Source organism: Saccoglossus kowalevskii, chromosome 18, assembly GCF_978046115.1.
Source record: "Saccoglossus kowalevskii chromosome 18, keSacKowa6.1, whole genome shotgun sequence".
Classification (NCBI taxonomy): Eukaryota; Metazoa; Hemichordata; class Enteropneusta; family Harrimaniidae; genus Saccoglossus; species Saccoglossus kowalevskii.
Window position 1 is genome coordinate 19,894,831 of NC_140658.1, and position 20,023 is coordinate 19,914,853.

Consider the following 20,023-nt stretch of genomic DNA (forward strand, 5'->3'; position numbering starts at 1 on the left):
GTTACGCGTATGGACCATGACAATCCACGGCAGCGCAGAAAACATATCTTTATTACATCGTTTTTGACACACACACACACACACACTCATCATCATCGAAGATCTTCCAATGCTATAATATTATGTTTATTCCTAAATTACTGATTAATATATTAATTCCAAATCTTTGTTTTACCTCACTGGATGGCCTAAAGTGCTGGACCTAAAAAGCGCAACATGGAAACTACAGGAAATGAACCGAATCAAACGGTGCCAGTCACGATGACATCACCGCCGGAATATTCACCGAGTGGTCAGGTTGATTCATCGTATTCACAGAAAGACGGTGCCCACTACCCGCCCCCACAACCCATGCAGCCGATGATAATATACCAACAACCGCCCACCGAGGTGTACTCAGCCACTACAGCGATGATTCCTGGTATGTTGTTATAATGTGATGATGTTATCCCTGTTTGCTTTGTTGTTATCTTTTACATCTCTTAGACTAACGGATATGGTCAACTACGAAGCGATTGTTCCGGTATTATGTAGTCTGTTAAAGGGCGGTGGTCGTCGCGCTGCGCATGTTTGTGTTGATAAACATTGATTTTCCCACAACCCAATGCGCTCTTCAAATGGAAATCACAAGTATGACGGAGGTTTGACCTGGGCGCGACTTGCACTGATTACCGCCGGTGACTCCTTCGATACCTTCCAATCACATGAAAATTACCCAATTAAAACTTGGAAATGTGTCAGTTCGTACTCGTTGATCTGCAACAGTCAAAGTCGCCATCTTTGTTTATATGAGACCTATATATCTCGCACATGCGCAGCGCGACGACTACCGCGCTTGAACGCATATTTAACCTGTGACGTAGAATTGTTCCATAATACAAATTAAATGATTGCATATATTATATTGTAATTAATACTTACAACAGATATTTCCCAAGTTAGGAATTTGCAGAAATGTGTTTATCCTTTATCCGTGCACAACTTGACGCTCGAGACGTACGATAACAATTGTTTCTTATAAAACGCGCCATCCATCGACGAATTATTAACGTGACGTTAAAATGACGTAGATGGGTGAAAACAATGACGTTCAAATATCATACAACTGTGTTCGGTTCAGTAGTTCGTCGTTTACGATATAGTTAATATATCTCAATAACACAAAACTAAAAATTCCCTTCTATTGTCAGCAAACTGACATGTTTGTATTTTCTGCCATGACAAAGCAGGAGTATTTTTGCACCCCAGTCTTGCTACCTATGGAAAAATGGTTTATGGCGTCGCTTACAGCCATTCACGACGTCACATACGCGCTTCCTCGCTAGAGGGCGCAGCTCATTGGAACGGTGTGTTTGAAAATGAATAATGACTACATCAACATAGTGTTCTAATGAACTTACACTTTATTTTCAGAATCGCAGAATCTCATATTTCGCGACACGCCATTGGCCACACACTGCCATGTATGCCAAACTAACGTGATCACGAAGATCAAACACGACGAAGGACTGCTAACGTGGCTGATTGCCGGTACACTGTGTTTGTTTGGGTACGGCATTGTTTTATATTAGTATTACCATTCATTAATAGCTATCTTCATAACACTAATGTTCATTTCGTTGTCTACCTCGTTACAAGTTACCATCAAATGTATAAGTGATGTAGGTATGGCTTCACTCCGCCGCCTATGTCTTAATTCTGGTTATCTGTGTTCATTTATCCACATTTCCTCTACCAGAGGGGTAGAGGGACTATTATCTATCTGCCAAATGACCATCCAAGTCGCGCACAGCGCTCGCAAGTAATCATAAGCCAATGTTATATTCTACTTTCTGGTATGTGTGGGAAGAGCTGTATGTAAGTGAGGTGGGTATCTATTTGGATACCGGGGACGGGAAATAAAAGCGAACTTAGCCTGGAATAAATGGATGGATGGATGGATGGAAGTAAGGCATCATCTTGCGAATAATTTAAACGTTGAATTACGGAGCGAAAATTCCATCACAACGAAATTTGCTGATTTATCTTAACGACAATTAGAACATAACCATTTGTAAAATATTAACATCGTCAATTTATAAATCGAAATAAGCATGTGAACGTAACAAAATCAGTATTACAAACCAAAATTACGAATTATGAACTGGTCTAATGCGTTTTGTTTCATTCCCTTGCACACTATGTATTGACGCAACCGTTTATATCGACAATTTTAATTAATGACTTATTTCTATCACAATTTCGGTTATTTCTCATGGTTTCGAAAATGTTATCCATGTTAACATTATATTTTCAAATCCAAAATGGTCCGTACCCTAATGTAATGTCCCATCGCAGGATTTTACTCATTGGTAATCTGAGACGTACTACTGCAGAACATGTTGAAATAGCTCCTTGCAACTTTAGCGGATTTGACTCTTTGCATGAATTAACAGAATCTTAATTTAGCTAAAGTGTCGACTATCTCCTTGTGAGAATATACTTTCTGTTAAATTAGCTGCATCTTGAATTAGCGAAATTATAGATTAGCTAAATTAGCTAAAATAACATGCTAGCTCAAAAGACATGTTTTACAGTATATACTAGAATGAATGTACGCGTGCACGAATTCCTGATGTTTCATCTTGTCTAATTTCAGCTGCTGGTGTGGATGCTGTCTGATCCCATTCTGTATTGACGAGTGCAAGAACGTTGTACACTCGTGTCCGAACTGTAACCACGTTGTTGGAATATACAAGAGACTTTAAAGAAACAAATAATGTCTAAACAAATGACTTCGAAATCACGTGCTGCAAATGAAAACACAAAAAGCAGACCAGCCAAACATACCGGGTCGACACATATACAAACAAAGCTAAAGTTAACTTAATGTGAACACTATGTCAATCACTTCGAAATCACGCGTTGCAAACCAGACCAGCCAGACATTCTGAATCGGTGTATCCACACCGCCGATATTCCGCCCAAGCTACGCACGAGTGTTTTTTGCAAAATCACCATCTTTGTACGATAGTTGTCATATATAATTATTTTTAATGGCGGTAAACCACACTTAACCGTCTAAGAGTTGTCACTATTTTGCTGACCTCGTGTGCATATGGTCTAATTGAAAAACTAAGAAATACTTGAAGGTTATCTTTATTTGAATGGCGGCCAGCTTCTTTTAATTGTGGTCGTAGCGGGCGTTATGGCCGTTGAGTGGACGTAGCAAATATATTAATTAATATGTAGAGTATTCATGTAAGGTGTGACTGATGTTTAGCCTCTTCGAGATTTGTTGGAAGCGAATGTCTCTGATATGTTTTCAAAGTTTTTTTTTTCATATTTCACATTTTTCAATATTCCAATATTTTTATTGCAATTATGGCTTGGAATTCAATCAAATGAAAGTTAAACAATTTAAAATCATTATTACTGAAACAAAATCAAGTGAAGATGATCACTTCCAAAGAAAATCCCCGAGTTACCTAAAATGTTATTTGTTTGTTTACATTAGACTGTAACTCCAAATATTGTTATTTTAATGAATTTAAATTATTGATGCTTAATGGGATTGAATGCTCTAATTTTCTGAATTAAATTAAGCTATCATTCACATTAAGGAATGCAATCATTGGGATTTTCCGGAAGAATGCTCTCATTCGTACTTTTTGTTTCAAATATTTCTCAGAGTAGATTTTCGATATTTACAATTTATCTCCTAGAATTTGTAACGGTTAACCTCTTTGTTATACATTTTTTTGATCACAGATTTTTTCATCTGTGTTTTATACTAGTATTCTATTTTGTTTCAAGGCATATACAATTACTTAATGTGATACTGTCACAGTAACCGCAACTTTTGATGAGTATGTCTGTGTTGTAGGGAGAATTTTTTCCCCTAAAATCTAAATTTTGATTATATTTGTTTCATTTTGTCACTTCCTCCAGCACTTAATTCCATATATTTGAATACCACGTATAAGACACGATGTACGATTCAAACAAGTTGTATGTATTTATAATATATAAATAAATAGTGTTCGAATAAATCGTTCTCAAGTACATATAACGTGGAGATGCACACAAATAATTTTCACGAATAATTAAAATGTATGTACTTTATTACATATAATATTGTTATAAATAATAACTTATGAATTATTGCACAAATGGCTTATTCAATATATACATTTTACTGGACAAATAAATGAGCTACATCAAGATGGTTGTTTATTCATTTATTTATTTATTTATTTATTTATTTATTTAACTCTAATGTGTTAGTCCAGTGAACTACAAGGATTTACCACACGGGCAAGAGAATATTCAGAATTTAGAAATGCATTATAAGTGTAATATCGAACAAAATACAATATCTCATAAAATACCAGAAAGTGTGATCTTTAGGGTTCATGCATATTTTTGAACACTGGTGGCGCTCTCACTTCCACTCGCTCCTGCTTTCAAAATCGAGAACGACTGAAACACAAGTGAGAACAACGCCATTTTTGGGAGCGTGATTTCTATACGAGCGCGACATTTGCATCGAACCAAAAACTGAACAAAATAAGATAATATTATGTGTGACATATATCATCGACAAAGAAAACCTCTCACTGAATGGCCGGTACATAAATACACTCTTGTCATCTCAAAACGTATAAAACTATTTCGTGTGTTACACCTTTATAAAAATAAGCTACAATTTAGAAAATCTCTATCACAAAACTTAAGTTAAAGCAAACAGACAGAACGGTTGCGACATAATTGCAGTATTGCTGGTTTACGTAAAATGGAAATGGAATGTTTTCAAATTAAGCATTAAGTGTCACATTTTATCATCTAGAACTGCGGGACGAAAATTAAAAGCTAAATCTCAATAAATATTGCACAGCATCCTGTATAACCATCAGTGGAAATGAACTTGAACCATTCGTATACACGAGAAAAGTACTGTAAAATAACATTTAGCTAGAATTAATTTGCGCTGAAAAAACATTTTTTCCATGAAGTTCATTTTCGATGATTTTTGATGAGTTGAGCATAAAATATCTGGAAAACATATGTTCACAGAACTTTATTTTCACTGATTCATCTCTTCGGCAAAAATTAATTCCAACTGAAAACAAAGTATTGTATTAACGTAGTATATATATACATTTTATTTTAAAACGGCATATAAAAGGGTTTTAAATAAAATATTTATAAACCTTTTATAATTGTAAAATGTAGAAAACAGCTTGACCAATCACAATGTCAGAGCGGTCATTGTGGTGTTTTACCCATGACAAACATTATTCTGCTACCCGAAAATGACAATTTAAACGAAATAAGCCATATTGCAGAATTCATTGAAGGTTAGCTGCGGTGATCATCAATGATAACAACATAATCAGTGAAACCGGTTTTGATGGTTGCTCCATCCACAGTATGACGTATATGCAAATTTACAAGCATGAATCTGGCCGGTAATGTGAGGGCGCTTACACTGATGGCAAGTCTGTTGGGATTTCGCGGTCACATGACTTTCGCGTTCACCCCTCGTTTACGCAATTTATATTTATTTTTCAAGAATTTTTCATCGGATTCGCAACAGACTGCAAGCAAGTCTAACTCATGGGTAACAAACGTTATCAAAGCCTTTTCTAGCCAATGAAAACATTTTTTTCATTTGAATATTGCACGAATGTCTTTCCAGGTAGATGTGTTATAAATTTTCATAAAAAATAGTTTATCGATTTCTGAAAAGCTTTGTATGAATGGAAAATTCTATAAAATACAATATACAAGATAACATAACTTAATATTATAATGAATATTATTCAATAAAATTCAAATTTGTTTATTTTTTATTTACATCACTATCACTATCACTATCACTGATACGTGTATCCGCCATACTGTGTTTTCTCCGTGTCGTGATACACAGACGTTGCGGCACCACGACAGTCTTGTGGGCCCGGGTCCTGCAAAGAGCCACTGACCGTCGACACTGAAAATTAAAATGAAACTTAACAATAAAAAAACAAAACGATATACAGACCCATTTAATTTCAAACAAGTCTCACATTCCTGTTAATCAATGTGTTAACAGACTTCACAATTAACAAGTTCCTTAACAGGTGGCTGCACAACTTTATGCAACAGACATAGCTTTGACTTATATTACACGAGTGTGACAAAACACTGTAGTTACATACACATCTCGCTTTTAATTTAAGATTGTTGGACACAAATGTGTTTTTTTAAGTCGGAACAAATATTCATGGGTAATTCGATTCAACGACAATACAGAATACAGTCACATATGGCGACACCGTGACGTCCCTCATGAAAGTCATAGTTAATGACACAGTCCCGGCGTTGCAATTGGGTGAAATGTTATTCATGCCTAAGATAAAATAATATGACCAAACAACAAGATGGCAGCAAGTCTGTTGTGATTTAACTGATCACAAATTGAATAGTTATGGACATGTATTGCTATATGCATATAATTATTGTAATCAAATTGGTTATGCTGGTCACCTGACCATGTACATTGTATGGTCAATATTTGAGAGTGAATAATAGACTAACCAGATTTATTAAATGACTTCTATTTTTGCAATCTAATATATGGTTGTTGCACACTTTATTTTCAATTGTCATATTTGTGCCATTTTTGTATGAATGAATGAACAAATTCAGTCAAGAGGGGTCTGACATATGACTCCAGATCAACAGACGAAGGAACCGAATTTTAAGTCTTGTGAGAAAATAAAGACAGTTTTTGATTTCCATACCTTGATTCGTCCGACGTGGCGACAACTCCGTTGTATACTGCTCAGGGTGTTTCAACCTTTCTTCTTGTGTCTTAGACACTTTGTAAACTGCTCGTCCTCCAAGAAACATTCCAATTGACGCAACTGTATGAATCGACCAATATAAAATAGTTGATATATTTTTACAAGGGGTACAATGTATCGCATGACAAGCGTGTTACTTACAAGAGCAATAGTAAGCACGTGTTGACAGGGTGGCTACTTACGCATGAGTATTGGTCCCCATACCAACAGGAAAATCCAAGGTATGGTTTGGCCGTTGTACATAACAGCACCAACTACAGTCAACGGAATACCGATCAAAACAAAGACGACACCAAAAACGATCATGGCTCGAGCACAGTTTCTTATACCCCCTGGAGTTCCACGAATAACTTGAGTTCCGTGTTCGTCAACAGTGACATGTGCTAGAAAATAACAACGGTATAAACATTATCTGTTCATATTGTGTAATGTGTATGACTCCACACAAAGAAGTTCGATGATTCTGTTCTAAAGGTTTTGGATTTCGGCATTTCCATGATGTAATCATGGAAGGAAAAGATGTATAATAATAAGGTTCTTACGAGGATACCTCAAAGTATGCACTCAGGCAGTACCTCGTCGCACCGACCTCTCTGCTGCGCGTCGGTCGATACTTCCCGCTGTACTGTCTTCGTGCATGCTTTGAGGTGTCCTCGTAATAACCTCATAGTATCGCCCCTTTACTGCCCACCTGTACGCCTGGCACAGGTAACTATTCAGTCACGTCGGGCTTGTGAAAATATCAAGTTTCTAACCCTGTGGTCGGGTAGATTTTTTTTAGAAAATAAAAAAAATACTAATTTTTACAAAAATGTCTATGGGTGTATGATTGTTGACAAAATTATATACCCAGGGATCTGCTGCGGCCGTTTTGACACTTGCAATATGTAAAACAGGTATAAACAACAACAAATGAACGATGCGTGATTAACAAACTCTTACACTATGCGCAATTTCAGAGGGTGGAAAGACAGAAACTATAATAAATCCTCTGAACATGAAAAAAAAACGCGGACATATACTTGTTCAAGCAGCTTTAGATATTAATTATATCCACAATGAGAATAACTGGGGCACAAAGTGAGACTTTCCGAATATCGTTTGAATTATAATCGGAATAAAAAACCGCGTATTGGATAAGTAAGCAAAAGTAGGTTTGGCGGTCGTCGAATAACAAACATGCTTCCGGTGGACATCATACCTGCTTCCGGTGGTTTTCCTTCTTCTTGTGCCCTTTTCCATCTCGCTTCCTGTATTTTAGCAGCTTTGAACGTGACTAGCGACAACGGAAACATCATCACAAACAAACCTAGAAAAACAAGCACGTGCATGTATTTAAATATTGAGCTTGGACATGTCACGTCATCAGGAGTTTATGATTTCGTTTGAAATTTCAAATCAAACGTTCACCAACAATGCTGTGATTTTAGTGATCATTACACGATTTTCCGCGAACGAGGCTGTAGATTATATGACGTACTCGTACAAGAGGTATAGGTATGAGTATTTCTTAACGAAATAAAACACTCCTGTTCAGCAATGTTGAGCATTGTTGAGAATTAAACACACTGCGGTATAAAGGTGTAGCATTCTCTGTAGAAATAAAAACTCCAGGTGGGACGTATTTTCTATGTTTCGATGGCACTGTGTTCAAGATGAGTCTGCCCCAGGTATGATATTCAGGAAATGTGAAGAAGACTTGATAAACAGTAGTCAGTTTATAACTGGCATTTCAAATACCAGATATGATATTTAGATGCCAATGCCAGCACAATTCCTAGTTGTAAGGTAATAATAATTACCAACATACATATTAAAGCGCGGGAGTCGTCACCTGCGCACGCGTCAGATGGCCATAGCGTGCCATTGTTCACAAACAATCGTCTACCCATGACCCTTTGCGTTTTTAGCGTGTGTTGTTATCGTCGCTTGGGACTCAATTCCCGTGCGTGCGCAAGTGACGACCCTGCCACTTTAACTTATTGGAACATGTAGCTAATGTCATTTAAGTTCACCATATTTCAAATTTAACAAAGATTTCATAAAAAAACTAAACTATCTTAAATCCGACAAACATTGCGAGTACCTACGTTGAAATAAGATAACCGTAAAAACAGTTGACTGTCGCCCTCAAATTCAAATTCACTTATATTGCCCAGCCTATTTTAAACCCAACCCATGGCCGGGGGTTTAAATTCTTCCATTTTTAAACCACTTAGTGTTCACATCTGTTTTCACTTACGCCATCGTGAGTTACTTAAAGATATGAAATACGATACGTGATATGCGATAACTACGAAATCAACAACCTACCTAATGATAATGGTCCCATGATACGGAACATCTTCCAAGTAGTGTCAGTTGGCTCGTTAATATACCCCAGTATGGTTAATATCAGTCCAATGAAGAATAGAATTATGGAAAAAATGAACAATACACAACCACAGCAGGCAATTGATTGGGGACTGCCCCGGATGTCACTGACTCGTGTCTGTCCGTACCTCTGGCGGTACACTGCGCTGTGATACACTGCTTCTGATGGTGGCGCCATAATAAAGGCTTTCAGTCGCACCTGCATAAAAAACAAAGTAAACAAAATAAACTAAGTTCTGTGCGAAACAAGTATGTTTGTAGGATTTAATATTTCTGAACGATTAATTAAATAAAAAATGTACAATCCAGAATGAAAAAAGTTGACAAATATTAGTCAGCACCATTTCCCGTGGTGTGTGTGTACAGAAAAGTAGTTTTGTTTTTATATAGGACTGGCCATTAGAGAAAGTTTGATTTTCAAAAACCAAACAATTCTTCTAATGGAAATGTATAGAAACAAAAACAACAGCATCACACACTTGAAACTTGATCATTGTAAAACGAACATCGTATTTCCAAAGTAAGTAAGAGGATAACAAATTAACAGTCGTTCAGCCACCTCCATACAAATGTCAAAAGGTCACGAACCCTAAAACAAACCGAACATGCATTTGGGAGGATGAATAGCGTTTGTTCTATGCAATCTATATTAGCATTGCTAAGTATTTTGTATTTATAGACCGGGGTTTGTGTGGTTTGAATAAACTAAATTACTACATGAAGTAAAGTAAAATGAAATGGCTACGATTTCAAATCGTGTCAACACTGATACCGTGATTTACAGCCGTTCCAGGCACTGATTTGACGCCGAAGTAGTGATTAGAGACAGATTCTACAATAGGATGTTATCAATAACCAGCAGCACTTCAGCGTCAAATCAGTGTCTGGAACGGCTGTAAAACGCAACAGGCACTCGGCGTGCAGCGCGCTTTGGTATTTTTCGAAATTTATACGTGTTATAGGCACCGGCCGTTGTAAAACAGATGTGGCGGAACGACTGGAGTGTTTTAATACACGCCGACGTCTTTTGTGAACGCCTCAGGCAAACGATTATACTCACACACACACAAAAGCGTTTACGACTTTGGCTGAGCCAGAAATAAGCATTTATTATAGTCAGGATGGAATTCTGAAAAAAGACTCTAGAAATGAGATGAGACCATGACTCTTGGTAGAATATGCCAACCTATATAAATTGATTCTCATAATCCTCAGGTTCATAAAAAAAGATGTTGGCATCCGAGAATTTTGTTTTTGTGGACGCCATCTTGGATTTCAAAATGGCCGCCATGAAATTACCTCCTGGTAGATAAACTGAAATATCTCAGTTTCTATTTAGGGTAGAAATTAATTTTTAGAGTCAAAATGTATATATTTGAGGCCTACGGATACGATAATGCCATTAAATAGAGGGCTAGATTAAAACAAATGGCCAATCTATAAACCTGAGGGGTATGTGAATCAACATTCTACCAAGAGTCATGAATTCTATAACTTTTCCAGTTCAAAATATTATATACATATAATATATTATTTCAGTAATGATACAGCTGTAAAAAGATGGAAGCTACATGGAAATGGCACAGACATTGATTTCAGCAAGTGTGTTATATGCCAATGTGTAGTTTCCCCAAATTATAGCACCAGAGACTCTCAGTTGAGACTTGAAAAACTGATAGAAAAATCCACTGAAAGACAGAAGTATGACGATGATGCATTCATTGAATTTTATGACCGCATCCATCATAATAATATGGAACAGTTATCGTCTCAGCAATGATGCTTAGTGGGGTCCACACACAATTTAACTTTGCAAAGGCCATAGGACAACACATGGAAGATTCAGGGTTGAAAGATGTTTGGGTCAATGCTGGAGTATTTGGGGAGAATACATCTGACAAGATTTTACAAGAAAAGATCTGGAACCGTACTATCAGAGCACATAAGCTCACACTAGGTGCTTTGTTGAGGTACTTGTGGCCTGCATTTGAGGAATGGGTGAAAGGAAGTGGACTTCCTCTTGATCCAAGTATCATGGAATCCGTCAAAAGCATGGGGACAGGATTCTGTAGCAAAAATGCAGATAAGATCACACAAGGAACCAATGATTTACTAGCTCCACTTGAGAAGCTCTATGATGTTCTACACGAATATGACAAAATCAAAGAAGATAATCCTACATATACCTTTTGGCGTCAATATATATAAATAGTGTCTATACTCCTCCTTTCAAGTCTAGCTGAAATGCTTCCATACTTTTCACCGTATAACCACACAAATTACACCAGATGGGGAAGCATATTTCTGGCAGATGCAAAGCAACCTGAAACACACGTTCCATTTGTGTATGATGGCTTCATGAAAGGTGATTTTGTGGTGAAGGAGACACGGCATCAATTCAACATGATTCCAGACGGTCAACGATTGGAACATATCAACAAAATTGGTAAAATAGCTGGTGATTTGGTTGGAATCACAAGAAGTGATAGATTTTGGAGTTTGGCCTACAATCAAAGAAGTCAGCTTGCCAAATGTACTTGGGCCTTGTTTGGATTGAAACCAGATGAAATGGATGACTGTTGTGAGATTGATCACAAGGATCTTGGCTCTTCCAGGCTGAGTCGTGATGAGAATGATGTAAAAACACTTATGAACATCATATATTTACACGCGAGTCTTCAGCTTTACTTAGCATAACAACTGGTGATGTTGCCACAGAGGACATCTCAAATTTCCTACTTGGAGCTCCAAAAATGGCCAAGGAGTTTCTGGATAACTTTATCAAAGACCGGCTTATGGAAATAAATATTAGTTTTCATAAAGTTCTACACAAGAATAAATGTAAAACGTTTGCATCTTTGTTTGAAATATCAGTAGCTGTTGACAAGCGCCAGACAACACAAATCAAGGCAGATCGAGACCTTTTTCATAGGCTTGTTGTTTCAGTAGAATCAAACCGTGAAGTGAACCTTGATGTACTGCTGTATGCACATGTACAAATTCGATTGTAGCTGATAAAGGCTGGTGTCAAAATCCATACAATGGTAGTTTAAATGATGACAAGGATAGTAACTCATGAAAGCTGTTATACGAGTCAAATGACATAAACAATGATATATCATCAAGACACGATGAATTGCATCAATGTAGTTTAATGTACATTAGTTGTTGTTTCATTATGTGCTGAAATTTTACACTTCCCATAGCTTATTATGCATTATGTTGTTTTGCATGTTGTTTTGCATCAGTTATTGGTAGTGATGTAAAATAAAAATAAAAACAAGGAATGAAAATATACTTCCGCAATATATATTATTGGGTATTTAAATTTATTTTATCAATTAAAACACTATTACATTATGCATACATCTAATTTGAATCTAGAAACGTGTACTCAAAATCTTGATCATGTTGTTATGAGTAATATCTGCTTAATGTATTCAATAAATAGTTTGAAATTTATTGTAAAACAGCTTATAAATTTAATTTTGCTTTTATGCTGATTTTTATGATTCCATACAATTTGTGCACCAAAACAATACAATTTGGTACCAAAAACATCTTTCTATCTATTATAGTTTCCAAGGTATGACATTTTACAACTTTCAATATGTTATTATGGCGGCCATTTTGAAATCCAAGATGGCAGCCCAAAAAAGAAAATTCACGAATGCCAACATCATTTTTTATCAACGTGAGGGGAATATACATTCATTTATATAGGTTGGCATATTCTACCCAGAGTCATGGTCACATTCAATATTGTTGATAAATTCATCCTGACTATTAGTAATCTTGACTGTCACCAATGACTACATGATGTACGCATGCGCCAAAAGTAGTAAAATATTATTCCGACTTATGATTTTATTATTGTTCAATTTTACCCTTTTCAACGTATGTAATCGATTTCTTTTGAAACACTGTAGATGTTGGACCCATATTTACACTTGAAACAGATCACCGAATTACAAGTATCGTGATTTTTTTCAGTCTCGACTGTTTTAATTGAATATAGCACATTGAGTGACATCAAATTGCGTCTGGTTAAATAACGTAAAAGTACGCCATGATTGGGTATACATATGTCTATCGACCATCTATCGAAATCGAACAATGTCACGAATTGAAAAACAATGGCTTCAATGTGAACAACGCTTGTGAGAGAATATCGTATGTATATAGGTCAAAATGTCCACTATTGTTCGACAACATTATGCACAGCCTTGCATATTCACCGTGGTAGACTAAAACTGTTCTCAAAGCCAGTGGAGACACGACTAAATGTACGTCAACGATAATACCCGTTATGTATGTAGCAAGATGGGCCCGCACACTGACTTTCGGATGTGCCTTCGTCTCATAGTAAATGCATAGACGATCTCGTACAGTCAACACTCGAATTTATACCATGCATTACACACGTATACAAACAAACACACATGTGAAAGTGAAAACTGTCATTACGCACCTCATTCAACACAGAAGGAGAAAACCGTTTAATCGGTCCGTCGACCCATCAACGTACTCACCGTTTGGAGTCCCAACGATGTGCTTCACTTAGATTGAATCGTATGAACGGATAGTAGTCGTAACTATCTAACAGTACGAGTATAGAGGGTTACGGTTATACAGCGACAGCAAAGCTCGCCCGTCACGGTGTTTGTTGACCCCAGATTCACCTCAACAGCGTCGCCAACGGCCACGTTAGAGATCGATTAAACGTGATAACCCGCACAGTATGAATGAATGGATACGTTCACGTTCACCTTTACCAAATACAAAATAAAAGTAACCTATAGAATGCTGTGTGGGTAATATTTCTATATTGATTTTTGTTGCATTTGCAGCAAATAGTTACCAAACAATGAGAAATCTATAGGATTGGATATACCTCTCAGCTGGCTTCACATGCATTGTTCAAGCCTATATAACTGGTGCTTATACCAGGATTTAGAGGCCAGGCTTTTTTATTCCTTGTTTCTCGAGTGTTTATAAGGCAATTTTTTTGAGGAGGGTGGAAATAATAAAATTAATTCTTTTTTTCCATTAGATTTGTGTGATTCTCAAAGAATTGTGAGATCATTGATCGGAGAGAAGAAATGAAATACAATTTTATTCCATGTATAACCTGGTTTCTCATCTGCGCGAGACAAAGTACCAAACTTTGATCATGATACTCCCACGAAAATGCAACTTGGGTTTGTTATGCGGCGGGCGGAAAAAAATGAAGATTAAAATAAGTTTTTTTTTAGCATTTTTTTGCGGGCGCGAGAAATTACGCTGAAATAAAATTGTATTTTTGTTTCATTTTCGGCTCCTGTTCATTCGCCGGGTTCGCGAAACAAGGGATAATAAAAGTCTGGCCTTATATCACCTAGACGGTCTGTGGTTACAGCTTCATGTTCCGAGTAATCGCAAGAAATTGACATTACAATGAAAAATAATAGACTGGCACTTCATGCATTAATAGCAAGTAAATTTCCTGGGATTGAAACATAACTTTTTAAGTCACTGATGTAGGTATGCAATAACTTCAAGTTGGCATAAAGACGAGGTAGTTTATTTAATTAGTGCTGAACTTGAAGCTGAAATTATAATTAAGTTCGTTGTCATATCTCCTGAAGTCAAATAAAATACACCGGTGAAAGGATGTCTTGGAGGGTGTAGTATGGAATGGTAGGGTTTGGTCACAGGGAGCCTAGGAACTATGATCAACTGTATGCAGTCTCTATGAGGGGGCGGGATATCGGCTGGTAACTAGTGTAAAAAATAGACAAGGGATGAAGGCTCCAGTCAGCTCACATTTTTTAAACAGAAAAAAACAGACGAACATAATGAAAAATAAAATCTATAAAAAATACCAGGTTGAAGAATATTATAATACATCAACAAATAATAAATTGGTCCATGGCTAACTTAAAGGACGGCCAAGTGAAATTGTAATGTTTTTTCGGTTTTGGTTTTTGGTGTAATTTCAATGAATTAATTAGCGGTAAGCAATTAATAGATTTAGAGTTTAGCTGTGATTTTCAAAGCTTTACCTGTGGTAGTGACATTTGGTTTTTAAAAAAAATGACGGCTAAAATAAAAAAAAAAAACTACTTCCATGTATAAGAAGTCAACGCAGCCAGAAATCGTCTTATCATTCTCGCATGAATGATACGTCACAACAAGCAACGCTCATTTTTCATAAACTATAATTTATATCATGAAATCTAGAATACCCCGCCACGTGTAAGAGAAGTTTTATGTCATTCCGTTTAATTTCCGTATAAACAACAATTGCAAACGTTATGAACATAGTAGGCCCGCTTCTCGTCATATCTAATGCCACATAGTTAAAGCATTTTTACTGCGACACGGCACGAAGTATATGTATGGTGTAACTTTTCCTGTATTACATTTTCCCAAATATATTATATAACTGGACACATGTGTTGGTTGACGTTGACTGTATCTGTCCAGGATATGTAATGCACACGGTAAATATGTCACTGCCCTATTGGGAAAACGTTAGGTTAAAGTTTGTAATTGCTGCATTGCATAGAAAATATCACAATATTTGAAAAGAGATTTGATTCAAGCACGCACTAAATACGCCGATATAGGGTAGAAACAACTTATTTTCAAAGTATGGTTACCCATTTGCACCCCCCAGATCTTAGGAATGAAAACAGAGAACATCAGTTACGGGCTTCCCGTCATGCCACACGTCAGTCAGTCGCATACTCAACTGATGATGTTTATGTTAAATATAGGAATACCTTATTACCCGAATTGATGGTGTTGATACTAAAGGCTACAATCGTTGTTTTATCGTTATTTTCTTTACTCTGATCAGCTGTTCAACCTTGTCTCGCAGACTTTGTGGTTAGTTCTTCGTAGTTGTTCTGCTTGACCGGAATGATCACTGTAATTTGTTACCTATATAATTCACCGCGACGTGGAAATTAATCAATGGGAATAAAATTTTTACTTGTTACCACTGGAGATTCGTAGCCTGTGGTCGTGAAACTGCTCTACATGTTGTATGTACTAAAACATGTAGTCATGTGACTTATTATGACAACCATAAAACCATGGCATCGCCAGTTTGAGCGGCATGAAAGTAACTTTCACTCGCAAACAATCGTTTACCGAGAGCAATACTTGATGAGAGAGTAACAAACATTTTACTTGAGATCTGAAATAATCTTCTCATCTTTTAGCAGACGCCAGGCGAACTCATAAGCCAACTGCTTCGGATAGTCGCACGAACTGATAAATATCTATACCGTTTTAATAGAGTACGGAGACTGTAGGCATAATGTGGTAAATACTAGTAGTCTGTGTATCGTATTGTCATGAGTTGGCATACTTGGTATTATATCACTCAACGTATCATGTAGCATGGGCGGATGATTGCCGGGCTAATGTAACACATGACCAATCATCTCATAATGATCGACATTATTTAAACACCTTTTATCCCTTTGTGTGTTTCGGGTTATATCAATGTAAACCCGGGTATTCTCTATTTGTTCATTGTGACGTATAAAACATAGTGTTAAAATAATTTCGCTGCACAGACTCATTTAACCAACCAGTAGAAAGCGTGACAAATGGCCGCCACCAGGTATGAGGCAGAAATAATCGACATAAAGTTTCACGTGACACCCTTTACTCGTTTGAGCGTTTTGATGCGCAATGTGCATATTTGTTTTATCGGGGATTTTCCTTTAAAAACTCGTGAGTAAACTTTGTCAGGAAAAAATACAGAGAAAATTTCTTTAAAAAAAAACTTTTGAAAGAATAACTTACAACTTCAATAGAGCGACAGACAATATTACAGGTACACCATCGTAAACAAATCCAGCTCAAAACATAAAACTAAAGTAATTGCCTTTTAACATTTCTATTGTTCAACTCCATATTTGTTTCCGATAATACAAGTGTCAATACTAAAAGCATTTTTACGTTATGATAAACTTGTTATAACAGATGAAAATGGAAAGAAATCACGATTCAAAGTTGACGAAGATACCGGTAAGGTAGTGGAAATTATCTCATAGGGGCGTGGCCAAAGCCCAAAACAAATCGTTGACAAGTGTGTCCATGCTAGCAATAGTATCTCATTTTTAGTATGGAATATCAGAGGTCTTAGAAGTAAATTATGTAATACTGAGTTTATATCATTCTGCCAATCTGCCGATATCGTAGGTCTAATTGAGACTTTTTGTACAAACGATGTTGATCTGGCCATTTTAGAAAATTATATCCTGTTTACAAGTCACGCTACTAGGCATAATATTAGAGGAAGACCTAGTGGAGGCGTTGCACTGAATGTGAAAAAATACCTAGCTGGAAATATTACCAAAATCCAATGTGATTTAGAAAATTGTATTTTTATTCGTTTTGATAAGTCGGTATTATCTGTAGACAAGGATCTTCTGTTTGGTTGTTGTTATATTCGCCCCGAAAATGCTTCTCAATATATCGATAAACTAAATGGAAAATTAGCTGAGTATATTTCAGGAAACCCAGAGTTGTATATTATGTTAATGGTGATTTTAATGCCAGAACAGGTATCATTGCTGACTATATTGTGGATGACTCGATTTCTTATCTTCCTATTGAAAACACTGTTTACAATGCAGACAATTTTCGCATGCCACGCTCGTCAAATGACAAAGTGGTAAATGCGCAAGGTGTATCTTTAATCGAGTTGTGTAAACATTTTGATGTTCACATAGCCAATGACAGATTGGGAAATGATTCGGCTGGAAATTTTACTTACATTACGACAAACGGGACAAGTGTTGTCGATTACTGTATCCTGCAATCATCTCTTTTCAGTTATGTAACCGATTTTGACATACCACTGCGTCATGAATCAGACCATATGCCAATTATTTGCAAGATGAATTGTGTCCCAGATAAGTCTAAGGTTATGCAAACAAATCCATGTATTACGTCGTCTGCTAAACACGTTCGTTTTAGATGGAATGAAAAACACAGTGATGAGTTTTCGCAGAAAATCAAATCCGAAGAATTTCAAAAATTAATTTTGGATTCAACCAACGCCTTGCATGATGTTGAAATTTCACTGTCCAAATTAAATTCAGCGTTGAAATTTGCTGAGAGAAAAATGAAAATTAAGAATGTCACAATTATCGATAAACAACCTAACAATCAGCCATCATGGTTCGATAGAGAATGTCATCAAAGAAAACGATGTATGTATAATAAGCTGAAATTATTCAGACGGCTGGGAAATGAGGTGAATTTAAATGAATTCGTAAATGCGAAGAAAAAATTCAAATTAGTCTGTAAAGAAAAAAAGAAAGAGTGGTAGGCATTCACCAAATACCGTTTAAATGATGCAGCTGTGTCTGGTTCAGTTGAATTATGGGAAATTCTAAAGAGATTTATTCAGGTCAAAAGTAAATCATTAAATAACATCAGCTTGCATGAATGGTATGTCCATTTCAGTAACCTGTATAGTGTGAATCATTGCAAATCGAGGGATCATGTTTTCATGACTACAGTTGATGAAGCAGTTTTACATGGGGAAATGTAAGGGTTGTCCGTCCAAAATAATGATGAGGTTGATCATTTGAACCAAGAAATTACGGATGATGAAATTCTGAAAAGTTTAAATAAACTCAAGCATAGTAAAGCGCCAGGTGACGATGGACTTCCAAATGAGTTTTTAAAATTTTCGGCCCCAATTATTCTTCCTGTTATAACCCTTCTCTTCAACTTTATTTACAATTCAGGTAACTGTCCGAAAGAGTGGGCATCGGGTGTTGTTATTCCCATATTGAAGCACGGGGGTGGGGAATGATGTAAACAACTACCGAGGGATATCATTATTAAATGTTTTAGGAAAGATTTTTACGGCAATCTTAAATGAAAGGCTAAGTTTATGGGCAGAACATAATGGCGTGTTATCCGATTGTCAATCAGGTTTTCGAAAAAATCACAGTACTATAGATAATATTTTTGTTTTGTATGCTATTGTGCAGAAGTATTTGGCTAAAAAGGGTGGTAAATGTTATTGTCTCTTCGTGGATTTTTCTAAAGCATTCGACAGGTTAAATCATTCACTATTATTATATAAATTATTAACAATTGGTATACATGGTAACATGGTTGTATTATGCGTTCTATGTATAGTAATGTTAAGTCTTGTGTCAAATCTGAATCGAATCTTTCAAGTTCCTTTGAATGTCTGATAAGGGTCAGACAAGGATGTATGTTGAGCCCTATTTTATTTAGTTTCTTTATTGAAGAATTAAATTTGATGTTGGTTAACTCAGGAAATTTGGGGATTCAACTAACACAAGACATTTGTAATCTGTTCGCTTTACTGTATGCAGATGATGTAGCCATTTTTAGTGACTCAATTCCAAACTTGCAGAATTTGATTAATATTTTATCACAATTTTGTAGCAAGTGGTGTATGAAAGTTAATTTACAAAAAAAAAGTTATGGTTTTCCGCAAAGGCGGTCACGCTTCACAAAACGAGAAGTGGTACCTTGAGGGAAGCGAGTTAGAAGTTGTTTCCTATTATAAGTATTTAGGTCTCGTGCTTTCTTCCAGGAATATTTGGTCTAAAGCAGTTTCTACTTTAGCGGACCAGGCTGGGAAAACGCTTATGATTCTTTCATCGGTATCTGTTAGACGTTTTTCTTCCTGAATTTGTACTGCGAGTCTCTGACACGCAGAAACAGCTTTGGAAAGCAAATGCGTCCTTGAAACCTAAATTACGTAATTGCATTGAGTTCAAGAGTACCTTACAACCGGAGAAATATTTATCTTTAAATTGCAATCT

General features: G+C 36.3%; 2 protein-coding genes across 2 annotated transcripts; one reads left to right on the top strand and one right to left on the bottom strand.

The window, feature by feature from the left end:
* The first annotated feature begins 200 nt into the window (after positions 1-200).
* LOC100370173 (lipopolysaccharide-induced tumor necrosis factor-alpha factor homolog) lies at positions 201-2,747 on the top strand. The gene is made up of 3 exons (XM_002739602.4): positions 201-421; positions 1,414-1,549; positions 2,639-2,747. Exons 1-3 carry the CDS (start codon positions 217-219, stop codon positions 2,745-2,747), a joined length of 450 nt encoding a protein of 149 aa, XP_002739648.1. The 5' UTR covers positions 201-216.
* Positions 2,748-5,813: 3,066 nt separating this feature from the next.
* Positions 5,814-18,025, bottom strand: LOC144361171 (uncharacterized). Its single transcript, XM_085492672.1, has 6 exons — positions 17,983-18,025; positions 9,144-9,402; positions 8,032-8,139; positions 7,013-7,213; positions 6,768-6,890; positions 5,814-5,974 (listed from the first exon to the last, which is right to left on the bottom strand). Exons 2-6 carry the CDS (start codon positions 9,379-9,381, stop codon positions 5,859-5,861), a joined length of 786 nt encoding a protein of 261 aa, XP_085348798.1. The 5' UTR covers positions 9,382-9,402; positions 17,983-18,025; the 3' UTR covers positions 5,814-5,858.
* Positions 18,026-20,023: the final 1,998 nt, after the last annotated feature.

What these genes read in the sequence shown, in the direction of transcription:
- LOC144361171 (XM_085492672.1), bottom strand. Translation starts at nt 9,381, where the DNA reads ATGGCGCCACCATCAGAAGCAGTGTATCACAGCGCAGTGTACCGCCAG. An exon ending in CATGGGACCATTATCATTAG is followed by an intron (nt 8,140 to 9,143) that starts GTAGGTTGTTGA and finishes TTGTTTTTCTAG; the next exon opens with GTTTGTTTGTGATGATGTTT. An exon ending in AGGAAAACCACCGGAAGCAG is followed by an intron (nt 7,214 to 8,031) that starts GTATGATGTCCA and finishes GTTATTTTCTAG; the next exon opens with CACATGTCACTGTTGACGAA.
- LOC100370173 (XM_002739602.4), top strand. Translation starts at nt 217, where the DNA reads ATGGAAACTACAGGAAATGAACCGAATCAAACGGTGCCAGTCACGATG. An exon ending in CACTACAGCGATGATTCCTG is followed by an intron (nt 422 to 1,413) that starts GTATGTTGTTAT and finishes CTTTATTTTCAG; the next exon opens with AATCGCAGAATCTCATATTT. An exon ending in GGTACACTGTGTTTGTTTGG is followed by an intron (nt 1,550 to 2,638) that starts GTACGGCATTGT and finishes GTCTAATTTCAG; the next exon opens with CTGCTGGTGTGGATGCTGTC.